General features: G+C 40.8%; 1 protein-coding gene across 9 annotated transcripts in view; it reads left to right on the top strand.

Moving 5' to 3' along the window:
• The window catches only part of PHF21A (PHD finger protein 21A), a 194,807-nt gene extending 174,802 nt beyond the window's left edge, over positions 1-20,005 (top strand). For all 9 annotated transcript variants that reach the window (XM_048483804.1, XM_048483803.1, XM_048483808.1 and 6 more), the window contains exons 15-18: positions 9,530-9,685; positions 11,680-11,755; positions 12,042-12,145; positions 13,403-20,005. In XM_048483804.1, coding sequence (XP_048339761.1) covers positions 9,530-9,685; positions 11,680-11,755; positions 12,042-12,145; positions 13,403-13,657 — 591 coding nt within the window. In that variant the 3' untranslated portion in view covers positions 13,658-20,005. The remainder of the gene's footprint in view (positions 1-9,529; positions 9,686-11,679; positions 11,756-12,041; positions 12,146-13,402) is intronic.
• The last annotated feature ends 293 nt before the right edge of the window (positions 20,006-20,298 follow it).

Below are 20,298 nucleotides of genomic sequence, written 5' to 3'. Positions count from 1 at the left end.
TGGCTGTGGTCTGGTGGATTTTGTTCCTAATGTTTCACCTGCATCTGTGGCTGGCATCTTCAGAGGTGTATCACAGAGAAAAGTCTGTTTCTCACTGTGTCTAAGTGAGAAGGGAAAGTTTAGTGTGGTATATTGTCCATGTCCTGGGGTGGGAACCAGTCATTAAGTGTTTGGATGGAACTTGCTATGCAAAGGTGTGGTTGAGTGCATTGTATTGTGGGTGGAGTTATCAGTCCATTTTTTTAAGTACTGGGAGCCAGGCTTTGCTAATTTTTAATGTATTTTCTTTCTTATTGAAGTTATCCTGGTCTTTGTGAATTTCAATGGCCTCCCTGTGCAGTCTGACATAGTAAGCTTCTGAATTGTCCAAAATTTCAGTGTTCTCAAATAAAATATTATGTCCAGTTTTGTTTAACACATGTTCTGCAACTGCAGATTTTTCAGGATGGTTAAGCTGACAGTGTCTTTCGTGTTCTTTAATACGGGTCTGAATGCTGCGTTTTGTGGTTCATTCAGACCCGTATTAAGGAACACGAAAGACACTGTCGGCTTAACCATGTCAGACTGCACAGGGAGGCCATTGAAATTCACAAACACCAGGACAATTTCAATAAGAAAGAAGAGACTTTAAAAATTAGCAAAGCCTGGCTCCCAGTACTTTAAAAATGGACTGATAACCCCACCCGCAATACAATGCACTCAGCCACACCTTTGCATAGCAAGTTCCACCCAAACACTTAATGATTGGTTCCCCACCCTGGGACATGGACAGTATACTACACTAAACTTTCCCTTCTGACTTAGACATGGTGTGAAACGGACTTTTCTCTGTGATACACCTCTGAAGATGCCAGCCACAGATGCAGGTGAAACATTAGGAACAAAATCCACCAGACCACAGCCACACAGCCCAGAAAACCCACCAGAACCAGTTGAATCCGGCCATGAAAGCCTTCGACAATAGTTTAAGGATTGTTTCAAGTTACTCGCATATATTGATGACCTCGGTGATACAGCCAGGAATATTGAAATCATTGACTACATCAGTATCTCTTCTGCATCATGTAGTGTTGCAAACAATAATAAAGAATATTCTTCTTTGTGGCCTCTCTACAGTTCTGTGCTGGTGCAGAAGGTAACTCCCAAAAGTTATAAATAATTGGTGATCTAATCCCTGTGGCTTGAGGACAGACTCTTTCCTACTCAGCTCTGTTCTGCTAAAAATCACTGTAACGGTTCTCTGGTAAATTCTCCTCACACTAGCTTTTTCTTCAGCATTAGCTGTTAGAATTTATATTTCTTTATCCCTTTTCTTATCCCTTGTATGCATAGAGCTAGTTGCCAAACTGCACTTTATTCTCAGAAGGTTTATATAAAAGCAGTTATTAGCAACTATTAATGCTTTATTTATTTATTTATTTATTTATTTATTTCTTCAATTTTTATACCGCCTGATCCCCAAAGGGCTCCAGGCAGTGAACAACACAATTCAAATAACATTAAACAGGAGCAAATCATACACAATACACAAATACATAAGCTCCATCCTATTAATCATCAATAAAACTTCCTAAAAACTCATATAAAACAGTGGATAACAATTAATAAATAAATAAACAAGAGGCGTCCAGAAAACCCCAATTAAAATGTACCCCAAGAAGGGGGGACGGCGGGCCCCTCAATATGAGGGGACCCTGATGTAACAGCGCCAGGGCAAAGAGCAGTGAGGGGGCACCATGTCAGCAGCTGGACAGTCCGAAGGCCCGGTGGAACAACACGGTCTTACAGGCCCTGCAGAATTCACCGAGGTCCCACAGGGCCTGGACAGTTGGAGGAAGGGTGTCCCACCAGGCCGGGGCCAGTGCTGTAAAAGTCCTGGCCCGTGTGGAGGCCAGCCACATCATTGAGGGACCGGGGACCACCAGCAGATTGGCCTCTGCTGAACACAGAGACCGAGTAGGGACGTATGGGGTAATGTGGTCCCGAAGGTACGAGGGTCCCAGGCCGCATAATGCCTCTCACCACAATACAGATTCCATGTCAGTCCTCCTTTTTGCTCCCTGATGTCCTTCCATGGTCATGTCCCTTGCTTCCACTCAAATGGATCAAGCAACAACCACTATTTATGCAATTCAAATCAGTCATAATTCTCAATTTGTTCACTCTGATGATAAATTTCAGGATTCCGGGTTTTTTTGGTTTTACCGTTTTCAGATACTTCAAGAGAGGCCTCTTCAAATCTCATTATAGGGGACCAAAGTCCTTCCTTATAGCCAGGGAGCCTTAAAGTTTGGTGGATCTCAAAAAGCAGCTGACTCTAGTTCTTGAAATGCAAGTGAAGCAGTCTGAACTCATATAATTTACCAGTTTGTCTTGTATCTCATTCCTAGTATGACTGCTAATGCTTTCAGTTCTTCAAGCTACTAAAGATACATGATCCAATCCATCCTCTCTCTGTACAATCACTGTCACGGTGTGAAGAGAATATGAAATTACAGTAGTGCATGGAATAGATTCTTTATTTTTCCCTGCATAACTGATTCCAAACTTGACTGTTGTCTAGTTGTACAGTGCTAAATGGGAGCCAATTCTGCATTCACTGGGACTTCATTCTGCACTCGCTGTTAGTAGACAGAAAACTGTACTAAGTCAAAGCACTTGCCATTGTGCCGCCAATTCATTCAGTTACAGGTCTCGCTACCAATATTATCTTTGGGACCAGCTGAGCCCAGTCCTTAAACGTCTTCCAAAGGATAAATCCATCCATGGATGAACAGATGGTGAAGCTTAATCAGGGATGGGTCATCCATGTAGTCTGCTTCGGCAGTATGGGTCTGATGCTGGACGTTCCTGTTGCTCTGGGAGAAAATGTCATGATGGCGTAGAAAATGGAAATACTGATCCTTGTAAAAATTGTCGAAGTTGAGTGAATTGGAGGTCTTTTTTGTATTTTGCCACCATTTGTACTATTAGGATGCTTCATCTGACACAATTCTGCAGTACATAAGAACATGAGAATATAAGAACATAAGAAAGAGCCTGCTGGATCAGACCAGAGTCCATCTAGTCCAGTACTCTGCTACTCGCAGTGGCTCACCAGGTGCCTTTGGAAGCTCACATGCAGGATGTGAAAGCAATGGCCTTCTGCTGCTGCTGCTCCCGAGCACCTGGTCTGCTAAGGCATTTGCAACCTCAGATCAAGGAGGATCAAGATTGGTAGCCATAGGTCGACTTCTCCTCCATAAATCTGTCCAAGCCCCTTTTAAAGCTATCCAGGTTAGTGGCCATCACCACCACCTGTGGCAGTAAGGAAGTAGCAGGAAGGATGGAGACATGCAGATAGGTGTCTCACATGCCTTCTCCTGATTTATTACTAATGGCATATTCACTGTTGTATATGGCAACAATGCATACGTGTGAGCCCCTCCCCACAGAAAAGTGGAAGGATTATTATGTGCCATCATTCTGCATCTGCTGAGTACATTCATCTTAAGGCCTATACCCAGGAAGGCAATACATCTTAATGCTGCAGCTTGTTCACATGGTCATTGTTCCATCTCCCATTATGCCAGCAATGTTCAGGCCTTTTTGGTCGTCTGTGCTGTGTTATGTCTTTTTGTAATCTGATACCAGCACTCCTGACTAAGTACATCACTTGCTAATCATCTGTATATGGGACTGCATAGAGACCATACAGGAGAAATGGAACAAGTTGCTTAAAAGCAACTGATGGGTTTTTTTTGGAATTAGCATCCATTCTAAGCAGTCACCCTCTAGTGCAGCTGGCATCTGTCCTTTTCATAGGAGCTGCTGAAAGAACTGAACAGAAAGGCACTCCGCCAAAGCATTCAGAGAGGGCTGCAGCCATTTCTTAGGAAGGAGCTTTTAGCACTAATTATGTGGCTTGAGCTGTAGAACATCCCCAATTGCCTTCTGTATAGGTCATATATGTAGGATAACTATTTGAAGAGCATTAGTTAGAGCTAAAGAGCCTGTTTTTCCTGTAGGTTCAGGATGACTTCTTATTTAGAGTCAACTTCATTAGTTCTCTGGATATTACGTTATTTATGAAATCTTCAGAGTTGTTTATTTGAGCAGAAATTATATCCTGACTCTACTTTGTATGAGATGACTATCAATTAAAGTAACATAAAAATGCAACAATCTAAACAATGTGAAGTTGCCAAAAGGCAATAGTAAAAACTGATCAGACTAAAAAAGATTACTGTATATACTTGTGTATAAATCGACCCGCATATGAGTCGAGGCACCTAATTTTATCACAAAAAACTGGGAAAACTTATTGACTCACATATAAGTCGAGGGTGGGAAATGCAGCAGCTACTGGTAAATTTCAAAAATAAAAATAGATACCAATAAAATTACATTAATTGAGGCATCAGTAGGTTAAATGTTTTTGAATATTTATTTCAAAGAAAAACAGTAAACTAGCTCTGTAAGCCCTGATTCTCCCTTTAAATCCACTCAGAAGGGGTGTGTGATTTAAAAGGAATATCTGGGGGGAAATTGAGGGTGCCTATCAGGGGAGGAATGTTTATGTTAGCAGTACCAACATTTCAGAGTATCTTTAGGAGACCCTCCTGATGATACCACCCAGATTTGGTGAAGTTTGGTTCAGGGGGGTCCAAAGTTATGGACCCTCAAAAGGGTAGCCCCATCTGCTATTAGCTTCCATTGGAAACTATGGGGGATGGGAGTACCCACTTTGGGGATCCATAACTTTGGATCTCCTGAACCAAACATCACCAAACCTGGCTGGTATCAGCAAGATATTATCCTGATGTTACCACCCAGGTTTAGTGAAGTTTGGTTCAAGGGGTCCAAAGTTATGGACTCTCAAAATGTGGCCACATCTACTATTAGCTCCCATTGGAAACAGTAGGGAATGGGGCACTCACTTTGGGGGTCTATAACTTTGGACCCCCTAAACCAAACTTCACCAAACATGGCTGGTATCATCAGGAGTGTCACCTGATGATACCCTGAAATGTTGGTGCCGCTAGCCTAAAAACTGCGCACCCTGGCGGCCAACAAAGTAAAAACTCTAAAATATTTTTTAAAATACACCTCACTCATGTATAAGTCGAGGTGCTGAAAAATTCGACTTATATGTGAGTGTATACCGATTTTTTTTGTTGAGATTTCATTATTCTATTCCTAAAAGTTAAGTTCAGAGAAAATTACTGGATTCTTATTTTTGCATTTGTGGTTTAACTAAAATGCTTTCACAAATTGCTATTCTTGTTAGTCTATAGTTCAGTTTTAAATAATGTTCTCAACTTTCAGTAGTGGTATAACTGAGATTATCCTTCAACAGTCAAGCCTAGAATGTTCATCATATACCTCCAAAACCCATACATATAATACAAATATTTCATATCCTCAAGAAACATACCTGGTATATCCCCCTACTCCGATGTTGGTTTGGAGAGGTTCATATTTTATGTGCTTGATAAGTCTGATCCTGTACTTTTTTGAAGATCTTCAACTACCACAGTAACCAGTTCATTAAGAAATTGTTCAGAATTGACAAGCAATTGAAATTTTTCTCTCTTTCTCACAATACTAGAACCAGGGGGCATTCATTGAAAATGCTGGGGGGAAGAATTAGGACTAATAAAAGGAAACACTTCTTCACGCAATGTGTGATTGGTGTTTGGAATATGCTGCCACAGGAGGTGGTGATGGCCACTAACCTGGATAGCTTTAAAAGGGGCTTGGACAGATTTATGGAGGAGAAGTCAATCTATGGCTACCAATCTTGATCCTCCTTGATCTCAGATTGCAAATGCCTTAGCAGACCAGGTGATCGGGAGCAGCAGCAGCAGCAGCAGAAGGCCATTGCTTTCACATCCTGCATGTGAGCTCCCAAAGGCACCTGGTGGGCCACTGCGAGTAGCAGAATGCTGGACTAGATGGACTCTGGTCTGATCCAGCAGGCTAGTTCTTATGTTCTTATGTTCTTAAGCACAGTAACAAAATGCAAGGTGCAATGAAAAGCTCTCTGAGGCCTGGTGTACACATGCAGCAGACTAAGGTGATAGAGAAGTAATAGAATGCACTTACAATTTCAGATTGCTTATGGACTACAGAGTGTCCCTCTGAACTAGTTTCCCCTTACTAGAAAATTTACAAAGCGTGTGAAACCTTTTCCCTATTATTTTTACTTTGAGTGGTGTTTTTACATTGGAGAACAAAACATAATGTGATCTCACAGCAGTCTGTAAAAATTATTTTGCCACCTGAAAATTCTATCTCCTCAGTTTACTGAATGTATAAGCAAGACCTGAGTAGTTGCGATTATTCATGAGGAGCATGGAAAGTTAACTCGTTTGGATCTAAAGAAAAAACGGTGTATTTTTAATAGCATAAACATAAAATATATCATTTGTCTGACAAGTCAAAGTATGCCACAGTGTAGAGGTTCAAGGGAAATTCAGAAGTATAGAACAATAATCTGTGTGATTTAAGCCCATTGCTGCTCAGGTTGAGACAGAAGATTCAGTGTTGTATTTTAAGGAAAGTAGGATGTTATTTTTCCAACAAATGGTATCTTTCTGTATATGAATTTTGAGAGAGCTTGAGAAATTGTGCCACGTATGTAACATTGCCATCTCTGCCCTCAGTTGATCAAAATGTTGGCTCCATTTTTTACTCTGTCCTTTTTAGACCCTTTTTTCTTTATATCCCTGAATGCTAAGATCTACAAATAAAAATAGGAATCATTTAGATGTCAGTGACAGGAGAAAATAAGGGAACAGAAAAAATAAATAAAAGGGCTTTGCTGTGAATTCTGTTGCAGGAAAATGCATCTAAAGTGAATTGAGCAAAATGGTGTCCAGCCATAAAGCAAAATGAGAAACCCTGGCTATTAAGTTTAAACTATTAACTAGGCCTTTCAGTTATTGCTAACTTTTAACAGTAGAGAATGGGCATTTTGTTATCTTTGTGATCTAGTTTTGCCTTTTCTGTTAAATGGCCCAGATTGATTGGGATAAATCAGAAGTGGGTGTGGCTAACAATGGATCAGAGTTGGAACCATCATAATTCAAATGTGTACTTGGCACTGCTTACACCAGGGGTCTTCAAACTATGGCCCTCCAGATGTTCATAGACTACAATTCCCATGAGCCCTACCACTTGGCCATGCTGGCAGGGGCTGATGGGAATTGTAGTCCATGAACATCTGGAGGGCCATAGTTTGAAGACCCCTGGCTTACGCCAAGACTAAAGTATCTCATGGATCAAAGAATGCATTAACTTTAATTTTGCAAATGAAAGCAGTTTAATTTCAGAATATTTAAAAGATGTCACATATGAATGTTCTCTTAAGGCTATATAAAGCTCCCTTATATTTTTGGGAAAGACTATGGGTCAAAGTGACAATTCTGATGGAGCTGTGTTTATTTTGTTCACATGTTGAATGGGTTTAAGGTTTCAGTGTGAGGGGTCTTGCACCGTCAGTAAGAACTTCTTTCTCATGTGTTACTGAGGATATTTCTGACGTAGCAGCTCTGCTGTAGGGATATCCATTTTCGCATCTTTTACCCCTGAATCTTAATAGAAAGTAATGTTTTCCCTGCTCCAGCATCTCCTTTTTCTTTTGTGATTTGGTGTTGGACTGTAGTCGGGCAAATGTCACAGGCACCTGTCTAATGGCTATGGCATCACTGGGCACAATCTGTATTCTTCTTCTTCTTCCCAGTAGGGTACTATTTTATAAGAATGCTTATTTTGCAATAAAAATATGCCACTTAGAATAAAGTAATGGAAACACTGGGACACACCAGTACAACTTCCTGATCTTCTTTAGCTGTGAACTGAATTTTTTTTTGGGAGGGGGGTGGTTCTAGCACTGAAAAGGAAGTATTTGCAACTTGGTATTAACTAAGTTGCAAGTACTTCCTTTTCAGTGCTAGAACATGCATCTTCTCTGTTTGAGGGTCAAAAAGTTCAGTGCTCTGTCTGCAGAAGATCCTGTCCTTCCAACCCTGGGAAAAACAGAAGCCCCCTAACCCAATGGTTGTTACTTGACATGTGTCCTATAACCCTGGGCATTAACTCTCCTAGGGTCAAAACTGATAAGGGACTGCTGTGGGGAAGAACTTCAAATCTTGCATGAGCAGATGACTGAATCCAACTCCATGCTATTAAACACATGCACTGTGGAAGTAAAACAAACAATATTCGTCGGACTATTAACAGTTTATAGTTGTACTAAGGAAACGATGAAATCATTTCAAGGAAGTATGCCTATAAGATTTTACTATGATTTTTAAACTGAGTAAAGTAGGATTACCATATATACTCATGTATAAGTCGAATTTTTCAGCACATTTTCAATGCTGAAAAAGCTCCCCTCGACTTATATGTGGGTCATTAAAATCTTTTGTGTGTTTTTACTTTGCCGACCAGCAGGGGGCGCAGTTTTTATGCTAGCGGCACCAAAATTTCAGGGTACCCTCAGAAGACACCCCTGATGATACCAGCCAAGTTTGGTAAAGTTTGGTTCAGGGGGCCCAAAGTTATGTACTCCCAAAGGAGGTGCCCCCATTCCCCATTGTTTTCAATGGGAGCTATTAGTAGATGGGGCTACCCTTTTGAGGGTCCATAACTTTGGACCCTCTGAACCAAACTTCACCAAACCTGGCCGGTCTCATCAGGAGAGTCTCTTTATGATACCAGCCAGGTTTGGTGAAGTTTGGGTCAGGGGATCAAAAGTTATTGACCCCCAAAGGGGTTGCCCCATCCCCCATTGTTTACAATGGAAGCTAATAGTAGATTTTCCATTTCTGATAATATCCCTCTTAAAATCTAAGGTGGGTTACATTTGGACATACAGATGATGATGAGGAATCCAGTTTTGAAGGATTTTAATTCTTGTGTTTTAGCTTGGTTGCTGGTTGAGCTAAGGTTTTTGTACTTTTAAAGTTATTGTTGATACCATAATGTTCTTGTTGACCCTCTTTTCCACTTCGATTCGATTTCGAATACCTTTAATGGCATATAGATTGTTTAAGATTAGCTTAGCAAGATAATAACAGCCTTTACAACTTTACAATTTCTGACGAGTTAAAATAACACCATTTAAAAATTTTCCACTTACAGAGCCAGTTTACTGTTTTTCTTTGAAATAAATATTCAAAAACATTTAACCTAACTGATGCCTCAATTGATGTAATTTTATTGGCATCTATTTTTATTTTTGAAATTTACCAGCAGCTGCTGCATTTCCCACCCTCGACTTATACGCGAGTCAATAAGTTTTCCCAGTTTCTTGTGGTAAAATTAGGTGCCTCGACTTATATGCGGGTCGACTTATACACGAGTATATATGGTAGTTACAATTCAGGCACTTTGGAAGTTTTCTTTCTGTATACCACAAAAAGGACACTTGTATCTGGGAACAAAATGGATTATGTTAATGACTTTACATTGAACTGGAAAACAACTTTCAAAAATTAAAAGTTCACCACTTAAAACTTTTTTCTTCTCATCAATTTCATAGGGTGATATCCATGAAGATTTTTGCAGTGTTTGCAGAAAAAGTGGGCAGTTACTGATGTGTGACACATGTTCACGTGTGTATCATCTGGACTGTCTGGACCCGCCTCTGAAAACTATTCCCAAGGGCATGTGGATCTGTCCCAAATGTCAAGACCAGGTATTTTTTATCACCAGAGGCTCTCTGCATTGGACATAATGGCTTGGTCACATGGTTTACATGGACTTGAAGAGGTTGACAACAGTCAAGTTTATCTGATCCACAATTAAGCTTTCATAAACTGAGCCAATTAACATAGCCTCATAAACACAATTGCATTAAATGTTTGCTGCTGTAATCCAGACCTATGAATGTTCTGTCACCCATAGTGATATATTAGAATCATAGAATCATGAAGTTGGAAGTTGGAAGAGACCCCAGGGGCATCAAGTCCAACCCCCTACAATGCAGGGATTCATAATCAAAGCACTCCTGACAGATGGCCATCCAGCCTCTGTTTAAAAACCTACAAAGAAGGAGACTCCACCACTCTTCCTTACTGTCAGGAAGTTTTTCCTGATGCTTAGGTGGAAACTATTTTCCTTCACCTTGAACCCATTACTCCTGGTCCTAGTCTCTGGAGCAGCAGAAAACAAGCTTGCTCCCTCACCAACATGACATCCTTTCAAATATCTAAACATGGCTATCATGTCACCTCTTAACCTTCTCTTCACCATACTGCACATACCCAGCTCCCTAAGTCTCTCTTCATAGGGCATGGGTTCCAGAACTTTTACCATTTTGGTTGCCCTTGTCTGGACCCGTTCCAGCTTGTCAATATCCTTCCTGAATTGCAGTGCCCAGAACTGCACACAATATTCCAAGTGGCAACACCTTTCTGTGGCAAGCACTAATGATTTAGGGAAAGTTCATCTTGACTTACAGGTGTTGTATTTTCCCTCCACAATGGAAGATTAGAGACTTAAAAATAAATTGGGAATTCAGAGAACATGACAAACATATTGCTATAACATTATAAAGATATAGCAGTATGTCAATTTTCATGTTTAGAAAAAGTCAAAACTCTCTGGTGGCAGGGGAAATGGCTACTGTTGGGGACTGGAGCAGGGAAATGTGGGGGAATCTGCTGTCTGGAAGTCCCATTGCTGCTGCGTTGTATTAAAAGCCAGAGCAGCAACAGGGAAGCCACACAGACTCTTATGGAAAACTCCTTAGTTCGTATGTGAATCTGAAAGCAGCAAATACTTTCTTTAGGGACATTTAAGATCAGATGGATTGTTTGGGTGCTGTGTGGTTTCCGGGCTGTATGGCCGTGTTCTAGCAGCATTCTCTCCTGACGTTTCGCCTGCATCTGTGGCTGGCATCTTCAGAGGATCATGCCAGCCACAGATGCAGGCGAAACGTCAGGAGAGAATGCTGCTAGAACACGGCCATACAGCCCGGAAACCACACAGCACCCAAGTGATTCCGGCCGTGAAAGCCTTCGACAATAGATGGATTGTTTCTTCATTCCTTTTCATTTTGTTAATATTTTATCAGTAAAAAACGATTGCAGAGGCAAGGGCACATGGGAAATTGCTGACACAACAATTAAGCAGGCTTCCTTTGTGCGAGATGTAGCACAGATGTGAATGTTTTTTTCACACTCTTAAATCTTAGTCCTGTCCAAATGATTATAGGGGGATTGTGCATAATATTTTAAAAGTTTATTTTATTTGGGGAAGCATCATGCCCCAGGCATCTCCCCCCCCCCACACATACTGCTACTGTTGAACAAAAATTACAATTTTCACCCGCTCAAAAAGCACTAAAGGCCCCTCTGACCCTTGTTGAAATGCCAGTTTAGTCTGTGAGCACTGGGCCTAAACAAATTGTTACAGGCACACACTGATATTAGCAATGAGCAATATGGTTCCCCTCCCCCTTTGCCCTCTCCCCATTGCCTGTGGTGAAAAAAGAGGTATGTCTGTTCTGCCTCCCTCCCTCTAGTATCTGCAGACAGGGTGTTGGGGCTGTTCATGCTGGACTGATATCACCTAATAAGGAAACTGCAGAGAGACTTTTTAAAAAATTGTTTAATGATAGCTGTTCAAGACACTCTCTTGCCTGCTCCCACCTGCACAGAGCCAAATATTCATATTCTTTTCTTTTAGATGCTAAAGAAGGAAGAAGCAATTCCGTGGCCAGGAACTTTAGCAATTGTTCATTCATATATTGCATACAAAGCAGGTAGGAAAACAGTTACTGGCTTGATTTTCTTTCTCTCTTTCTTTCAAATGTAATTTTGAGAGAGGCTGTCAGTTTTTTGTTTGCAAAAGGAAATTAAAGACTGAATGTGTGATAACCCACAGAATCAATTAGGATGAGGCAGCCTCATGTCTTTTATGGATGGACTTGCTTTCCTGGGTTGGGTTCAGCTTGAGAACTGGCTTTTTATGGTACGATCCATTGTGGGAAAATAGCTGGGAGATCACATCTACAGGGTATAATTAAGGCAACTGATTCCTTTTCACAGCAAAAGAAGAAGAAAAACAGAAATTACTGAAATGGAGTTCAGATTTAAAACAGGAGCGGGAACAGCTAGAACAGAAGGTCAAACAGCTCAGCAGTTCTATAACAGTAAGTACTGCTCTGCCAAATGATTGCTTACATTCTGTGCATTGTGCTAGAAGCTACAACCATGAATCCTAGCACACTGCCCACCAATTACAATGTCAATTCTAAGCCATTCTCCCAACATGACTTGTATGTAGGTTAACAAAAAAAATAGCTTCCTTGAAAAAATATTTTATGTCAGTAATGATCCCTGTTTTTGCTAAGATTAAAATGGTAGAAATAGCAACTCAATTGAATCAAGCACACACCCACACGCATAAGAGAACTATGGTGTATATATATCTCCTGTTAAGAGTAAGTATATTATAAGGACAAGCTGCAGGAATATTAACTCAAGATCTCTTTATTCCTCAGACAACATTTGATTGTACACTTTACACAAATTTAAGGGAACACTACCCTAATTTCAACCCACACATTATATTTACTGTATTTGCATTTTATAGACCTGTTTTAAATAGTTTTGGTTTCCCTTCAAGGATCTTTGTGAATTGTAGTAGTTTTCAGAGGTCTACATTAGAGGTCCCTAGGCTAGTACAGAACTACAGTTTCCACGTTTCTTAAAAGGGTGGGAGGAACTATGAAGAGTAGTTTAAATTAAAGCTCTGATCCAGCGTCATCACCTCTTCCTTCCCCCAATTTCTTGAAGCTGGGGAGAATTTTTATTCCACACCCTCTTCCAGAGTAGGAAACTAATGCAGTTGACAGTTCCATTTGTGAGTTTAGAAGCACACATAGAGTACAGCAGTATCTCAATCCTAAGTGTGTCTGTCCAACATCCCGCTATCCTGTGCAGATGTAGATCAATCTGCCTGTTTGATCAAAGTGATAATCCATCACAAAGCAGGGACAAAGAAGGCATTTCAGGTATTTCCAAAGGAAGAATTCACACCATACCATTCTTTTAAGTTTGAGAATTAAAGGCTGACTAATTACAGTTGTGTGACATTTATGATACTGCCATATGTCTAATTACCTTAACACCAACTGTATTTATAAAAAACAAAAATTATAACTGAAGCCTTTGGTCTGAGGGCACTGTGAGCAACATAATCTAGAATCTATTTGTCACTGTGACATTCCAAGGAAAGGGGTTGATTCTGTGTGGTATGTCAGCTATATACTGTGTTTCATATCCACCAAGTGCTTGATAGACTATTTTAGCAGCTAAACATGAATGATGGGTTTGGGGGAATCCAGTTCATTAAGTTTCCATTGAATGCAATCTTCACATTTTAATGTTATTCCCGTTTGCTTCAGAAATGTATGGAAATGAAGAACACTATCCTGGCAAAACAGAAGGAAATGCACAGTTCATTGGAGAAGGTAAAACAGTTAATCCGCCTCATCCAGGGCATCAACCTTTCAAAACCAATAAACTCTGAGGGCAGTTCATTAGCCATCTCTAATGGCATGGACTCTGCTAATAATGTGAATGCTGCCACCTCCACCCCAGCCTCTTCCACCTCCCAGAGCTGCATGGTGAACTGTAACAAGGCTGAGGAGACTAAATAACACAGCACAGTCAGAAGGAGCCCGGGGGGGAAGGCGGCAAGGAGACAGAGCAAAACAATAAAACTCTCTAGAAAAGCAAAGCTGGATTTCTTCTGGAATGTGCTGAATGAACTCTGTGGTTCCAGAAAGAGAGTGAAGATGCTTGTGCCAGGCGGCACCAGAGTTGCCAATTGATCCTCCTTATTCTGTGTGTACGTGCAAAGTTTGGACCATGTTACATGAATAGTGCCAGCTGGAGGTTCTTAGCCAGCACCATGCCAAGTTAAATAATATATTTACTCTCTATATATTTTACACCAGTGTGTGCCTGCAGCAGCCTCCACAGCCACTATAGGTTTGTTTTATTTTTATTTGAGGGTGGGGAGCAGGGAGGAGGAGCAGGTTTCAAATCCTATCTGCAGACCGGTTTGTTTAGCTAGGGAATGTCAAGTCCAAAGAGCCTGTGGGCTTTTCCTGTTTCTAAATTATCTGTACTACTAAACCAAAAATCCAGAAATACGAATGAACAAGTCCTGGTGTCCTGAGACGGGTGGGCAGGAACAAGCCTATCAAATAAGCAGTATTCATTATTGGCTAGATGGGAGACACAAAAAGGAACGGGGAAGGCTTTTTTCACTACGTATCCAGCACATAAGTTTCAGATGGGGATTGCTTGACTGGCAGATTTTTGGGTTCTCTCCTGTTTTTATAAATTGACAAATGAAATGCATTGCTGATTTGGTCATCAAGTTTATTCAGGAAGCCTTTGCTGAAGAAAGGGGGGCAGGGACTAATGGGATCACCTTGGGTGTTTGGAAGAACGTGCCATGATTGGAAAAAACCTTGGTTTATACATTGATCAAGCAAACGTGATATCCCAAACAACGCAGCACATGTCCCAGGCATCCGACCCAAGCAGACAAATGCCTGTTTCCTTCGTTTCCTTTCTCCTTGGGTTACAAATGTAAGGAATAGAAAAGCTGTTTTTTTCAGGCTGACAGTCCAATTAAAAGAGGTAGATGGGACCTTGCATGGTATAGATTAGAAGTAATAGTGTCAGTGAGATACAGTGAGTCTTTGTGAGTCCGTGTGTCATCGTTTTGGGCACTGTTTTTTATGCAAGGGCAAAATCTTTGTATCTGGGGGAAAAACAACTTTTTTAAATTAAAAAGAAAAAACCGATATTGAGGTCTTCCTAGTGTTACTTAAAATAAGATCAAGGTAAGAAACATTGTAAAAATTACAAAAGTGCTATTTGTTTCCTAAACAAGTGATTTCTATTAAAAAGGTGTCAGAACTGGAGAAAATACTGTGTACTTAGAATTTTTTAACACAGATCTTGCTTATGATGTTGCCATTCTACTGTGTTTCTGTTTGAAAGTGCATAGGGGTTGCTGTCCGGCGATTATGTCCAGTCGACAGACTTTCCTCTAGTGGAGCAAACTGTCATTCTTGTTTCTGTCATTCTGTTACCTCACTTAATTTTCTCGTGTCCTTAGAACTAGGAGCAGGCGGGGGGAAGCACTGGCAGCATTATTTATCAACAGTTGTCTTCTATTGTATTACAGAACCACAGATTGACAGGTATGTGAACACCAAGGAATTTCATCTTGAGGTTTGGCTGGAATAGGGTAGCTTGTCTGATTTAGGCAGATTGCCATAATTTCAATATTATAAGAAAAATTGGTGCCAGACATCAAATGGATGAGGATGAAATATATCCTTTTGCATAAATGAGTACAATAAGCCAACAGTTTATACCCATTTAAATCCTTGGGAGCATTCCTAATTGCCCACAGTCACTCCTGCACGACCAAGATCCACATAAGCAGAACTCCTCTTTCAGTAACAGATGTAGCCAACTAGATCTCCTGTAACAGGAGTGACGTCTTCTAACAACCCTATTGTAAAGAACTATGCATCCCAAAGCACTTTATATACCTACTCCTCTGAATCTCATTCTTAACCCATCTACATTATTGTGGCCATTCCTTGACTTTCTTCTAGTCTTTGTTCCTTCTCCTTAAGAACTCTTTCAACTTCAGTGACACGCTTTGTGTTCACTGTTTTTAAAATCTGGCTGCTGATCTTCTGTTTTTATGTTCATTAGTTAAGAAGGATCCTTGTTTGGTAGCCCTGGCTTTACATTGGAAGAAGGCAGGTTTTATCATCACCTCCTGCTTTCTTTTTGCAGTCTGTTTGTCAGTTAAAACTTGAAGGCAGCCAGTTGGAGACTTTCAAAACTGCTCAGAGAAAATACAGCGTACAGCCTAAAATACTGTTGAGGCCAAACGTTTGGTGTGTCTGTACAATTTGTGGTGCATCAAGCCAAACACAGCCCACCAGCCAGGTATGGAAGCACATCAAGTGCTCAGTTAAACCACCAGATTTGGTTGCAGAAATGAGGGGATAGCAACAAAATATGTCCGGGGGGCTGCATGGGATTATTTCAAGAGTACTAGGTGAAGCATAATGTTTCAAGTGAACGGCAGGTAAAGGAAGAACCTCTTTTCTGAACCAGTTACCTATAGTTGTTTCCTGTGGCAACAGCAGGTTAGTAAACTATGCCAAGTTCCAGCCAGCTGGGCTTGCAGTTCTCATGTGCCCTTCCTTATCCTCATCTCACACTCTCATGTGCACACGCATGCATCATTGTTGTGTGTGTTTTCTTGTACTACTGGGAGCACCATTTCATTCAGGATGGCAAAATATTTATGAATTCATGAGTTGGCCATGATGCCCAGTCATCCTGTGATGGCAAGTGCAGAACTTGGGGAGCAGCCAAAAATGGCCTCCTCCCTATCAACTTCTCCCCCAATTTCATGTGCAGTACAACTTGATGGTGTTTCAAATCAGTTATGCTCTGCTGCTCTATGTTATGTGGGGAGGGGGGAGAAGCGCTACATGGGGCTGCTGTATCTGATGGCAGCTCCAACTTTAGTGCACCTCATAGTCCATGCTTAGGTAAGGTTGAACTGTGTGTTACTATTTGAAAGCAGTGCCCCAGTGAGGAGGCATTACCACAGGGAGTGTTAGAATATAACTTTTTTTTAATTGATTGCACATTTTAGTACAATGAAATTTACCCATGTGTTGGAAGTCTGCTTCAGATTGAGCCAAGATCATGCAAAGGCATTTGTCTCTTTTGCCTTTTGGTTATTTGGCTCATATGGCTGTTGACATGAATAATAATTTTGCTGAGCCCACAACCCTGGAGTGCAGTGGTTTTTTAAATAGCCTGCTATTTTGTGAACTGTCTAGTTTTACAGTCCCTCTGATATTGTGTGCTCTCTCCTCTTCTGTTCTAGAATCACAACTGGCCAAGTTAAAGGGGGAATAAACAGTACACAGCTATTTATTTTTCCTATAAATGCAATGCAGATAAAATATTGTTTTTGATTCAGCTTTTTGCAATATAGTACAAAAAACAAAGTCTATCTTGGCTGGAAGGACCACTGTATACACTGATTAAACATAACGTTTATAAGTATAATGCCTTATAGCTTGTCTCTCATCTTAGAGAGATTTTTAAAAATAATACTTTGAAGTTATTATTTTATGATTGATCAAACTACATAAGTAATATTTTTGATCATTCAGTTTGGGGCTTAAAATTTGGAAAATATTAATTTAACCTGCAGATTCTAAAACTTTTTTAAAAGTTGGCAAATTAAGGCATCAAAGTCAAAAGAAGACACTGGTAGCTCCAGTATAATCTGTTAAGTAGACCCAACTTTCCTTCTTTACTGCTAATGAACTATAGAAGTAGAAATGTTGTCATCCTTTACTGAGATTGCCCCATGGTGTTGTACATCCTGTACTGAGATTGCCCCATGGTGTTCTGTGCTCAACTATGGCCCCTTCCGCACATGCAGAATAATACATTTTCAATCCACTTTCACAATTGTTTGCAAGTGGATTTTGCTATTTTGCATAGTAAAATCCAGCTGCAAAGTGCATTGAAAGTGGATTGAAAGTGCATTATTGTGCATGTGCAGAATGAGCCTAAGTGCAGATAAATAGTTGTGACTATTTAATTGGCAGCTAAAGAAACATCTAGAAATATCATTTGTGCTATGAGACAACATGCTTCATAGAATCCTAGATGACTAGTTTCTTCCAAGTGCAATTCTAATCTTGATCATTTACATCGTCCTCCAAAACATTCTGCCTGCTGTACTTTTTAATTTGTGGTGACATGTTGTGTAACCATAGGAGTACCCACAGTAACACTCTTTTTCCAAACCTGAAGCTAGCCTAACAGGACTGGGGATTATCATCTGCAGAAGAAGCAATGCCCTCCCCCTTGCAGCAATGGGATTGGGAAATCCTGCAGTTTGGACTGCATTAGGTTAAGCACAAATGCAAGCACTACAAAAAAAAGGGGGGGGGATCCTTAGTTTTCCAAGATTGATTGCAGCTTTGTGCTAAAGCTATATGTTGCACCTCTAAGGTACCTGCAAAAAAGTCTGCAGGCAGAGCACAAAAGCGAAAGGGCTAAACTCAAAAACTGTAACAGCAGATTCTTCCAGTCAACTGGGGATATTTTTTGTTAAAAGCTTTATAATGGCCCACAAGTGTTAAATATTTCTTTGCAACTCCAAACTATTCCCCAGTAAGTTAGCTGTTAATTACCATCTGCATCAGCCTTGGCAGCTTCTAATGTTAATTATTATTGTTGTTAATAGCTAATTTCAGCATTTTATCCTCCCCCTTTTTCTCCATGCCAGTACTTGCTCTGCCTGAGTTTCATACTCTGCCTTTTTGCCTTTTATTCTTGGTAACCTGTATAATTTCACTACAAAGTTGCTGTCCACCATCCTCCGCCAACCATATCTGGTCTACCTGCAGCATATCCACTGTACCTAATGGTGAGTCTACTCTTACCACACCTTAACACCTGTATACCTTTCCATTAAAACCCTGGTGCTACAGGAAAGGGCCGTGCTCAGAGTCGTGAACTTCAATGAAAATCAGGCTGCACTTTTCATTTACGGCTGCTGTTTCACGTTCCATCTGGGCTGAACATAGCAAGGATACCCTGCTGTATCCTTCCTCCTATATATTCAACCATTTCAGCATTGAAGCCCATCTTTAACATACTCGCCCCCACTTAATTCCAAACACATGATACAATCACACAACAGGTAGAGAAGAATCTGATATTATGCCTCCCCACCCCCAATAAGTATCAAAGTCAGGAAAGCCCACAAGGTCAGCCAGGGACAAGGAGCACAAGCCAACAACTAAGAAATATACCATTATAAGGAACAAACCAAAGGTCAGAGTCCTGGAGAAATCCTCTCCATCATTGAGTGACCAATGCCTTACTGTCCTACTGCTCCTCTCAGCATGAACACAGAGAAACAGGAGTCCTGACTTTGGCCCACTATGCATATATGCAACCAGCAGCAGGTCATTCCCAAAAGCAGAAAAAAATGTTAGCTCAGGACCTAGCAAGTGTGGCAGGAGACTCACCTGAGGGCCCTGACCCAAGTGTTGAACACACTCATGGAAAACACAGTCTCTGTCAACTTCTTTTAACACCATCAGGCCAATGGAAACTCAAAAGAGCCTCTTATTTTGACATCCTAGGTACAGTTACACTTGGAAACTGTATGTCACGTTGGTCGTAATAGAACTGTCACCTACTGAAAAGTCTATCTTGCTTTCTGGATCTGTGTTCAATGTCACATCCATCTGTGGTAAATTTTGTCACTTCATTCCATCTAGCAGTAGCAGACAAACTGCTTTGGGCTGCCTGCCAGACAGTTACCCATTCCTGTGGCAAGGGCAGCCATGGCTGCTTATGTCAGAATAAGTTTTATTGTGTGGAATAGATCCCTGGGGAGAGCTGTAGATGAGAAGAAGTTTCTGCCCTAAGTGCAAAAAGGTCTGAATGGAAAGAGATGGCCTTTGACTTTACGGCAGAGGTCTTCCACCTGGCTATTGAGTTCCACGAAGGAGCTCAACCTCACAAGTGGTCATGTTTATGCTGAAGCTTCTATAGCCTAAATTCCCACATTGTTAGTAAGGCCTTCTTTCCATGATTTGGGTGCAGCCGTACGTTCACAGAGCAACACACTGTGAATAGCGTGTGGCTGCATGACTTTATTTGGTTGGAGGGGTTTTTTTTCTTGGCCGGGGAGGGGGGCGGGCAGGGCAGGGGAGGTGTTAAAAAATAGGCTGGTTCTCATCGTGATTTGCAATCTCTTTGCTGCCTTCTTTCTGTAGCCTTCCAGTCCCTTGTGGGTTCAGTACTATTGTGTTTAGATTTAGTCTATTAAAGTGGGAAGAAAAGAAGGGGGTGCAGAGTAAATGATTAATTTGTATTTATTTAACATTTTATTAAATAAAACAATAAAATTTCTTGTCTCTTTTAGTTGTGTTTATCATGCAGCTGTGGAGGGGTGGGTCAATAACTTTGTTGGGCCATACAGAGAGGCTTACCCGGGAGAAACCTCAGTTTAAGGTACAGCTTCTTTACAGCAATCCTGAATTTTCAGCTACACACAGGAATGTTGTGGATTCCAAAAAAAAGTGCAGATATAACAGTCAAGTAACTTACAGAAACTGTAAGATTTGCAAAGCTGTTTAGTGCCATTTTAGGGTGGGCTTGATAGTAATGAAGCAAGGCCTGACAATAGATTCAAATGTTACAT

This window comes from Sphaerodactylus townsendi, linkage group LG02 (assembly GCF_021028975.2).
Source record: "Sphaerodactylus townsendi isolate TG3544 linkage group LG02, MPM_Stown_v2.3, whole genome shotgun sequence".
NCBI lineage: Eukaryota > Metazoa > Chordata > Lepidosauria > Squamata > Sphaerodactylidae > Sphaerodactylus > Sphaerodactylus townsendi.
The sequence above is the reverse complement of the archived record's forward strand: the minus strand, read 5'-3'. Positions and strand labels throughout refer to the sequence as shown.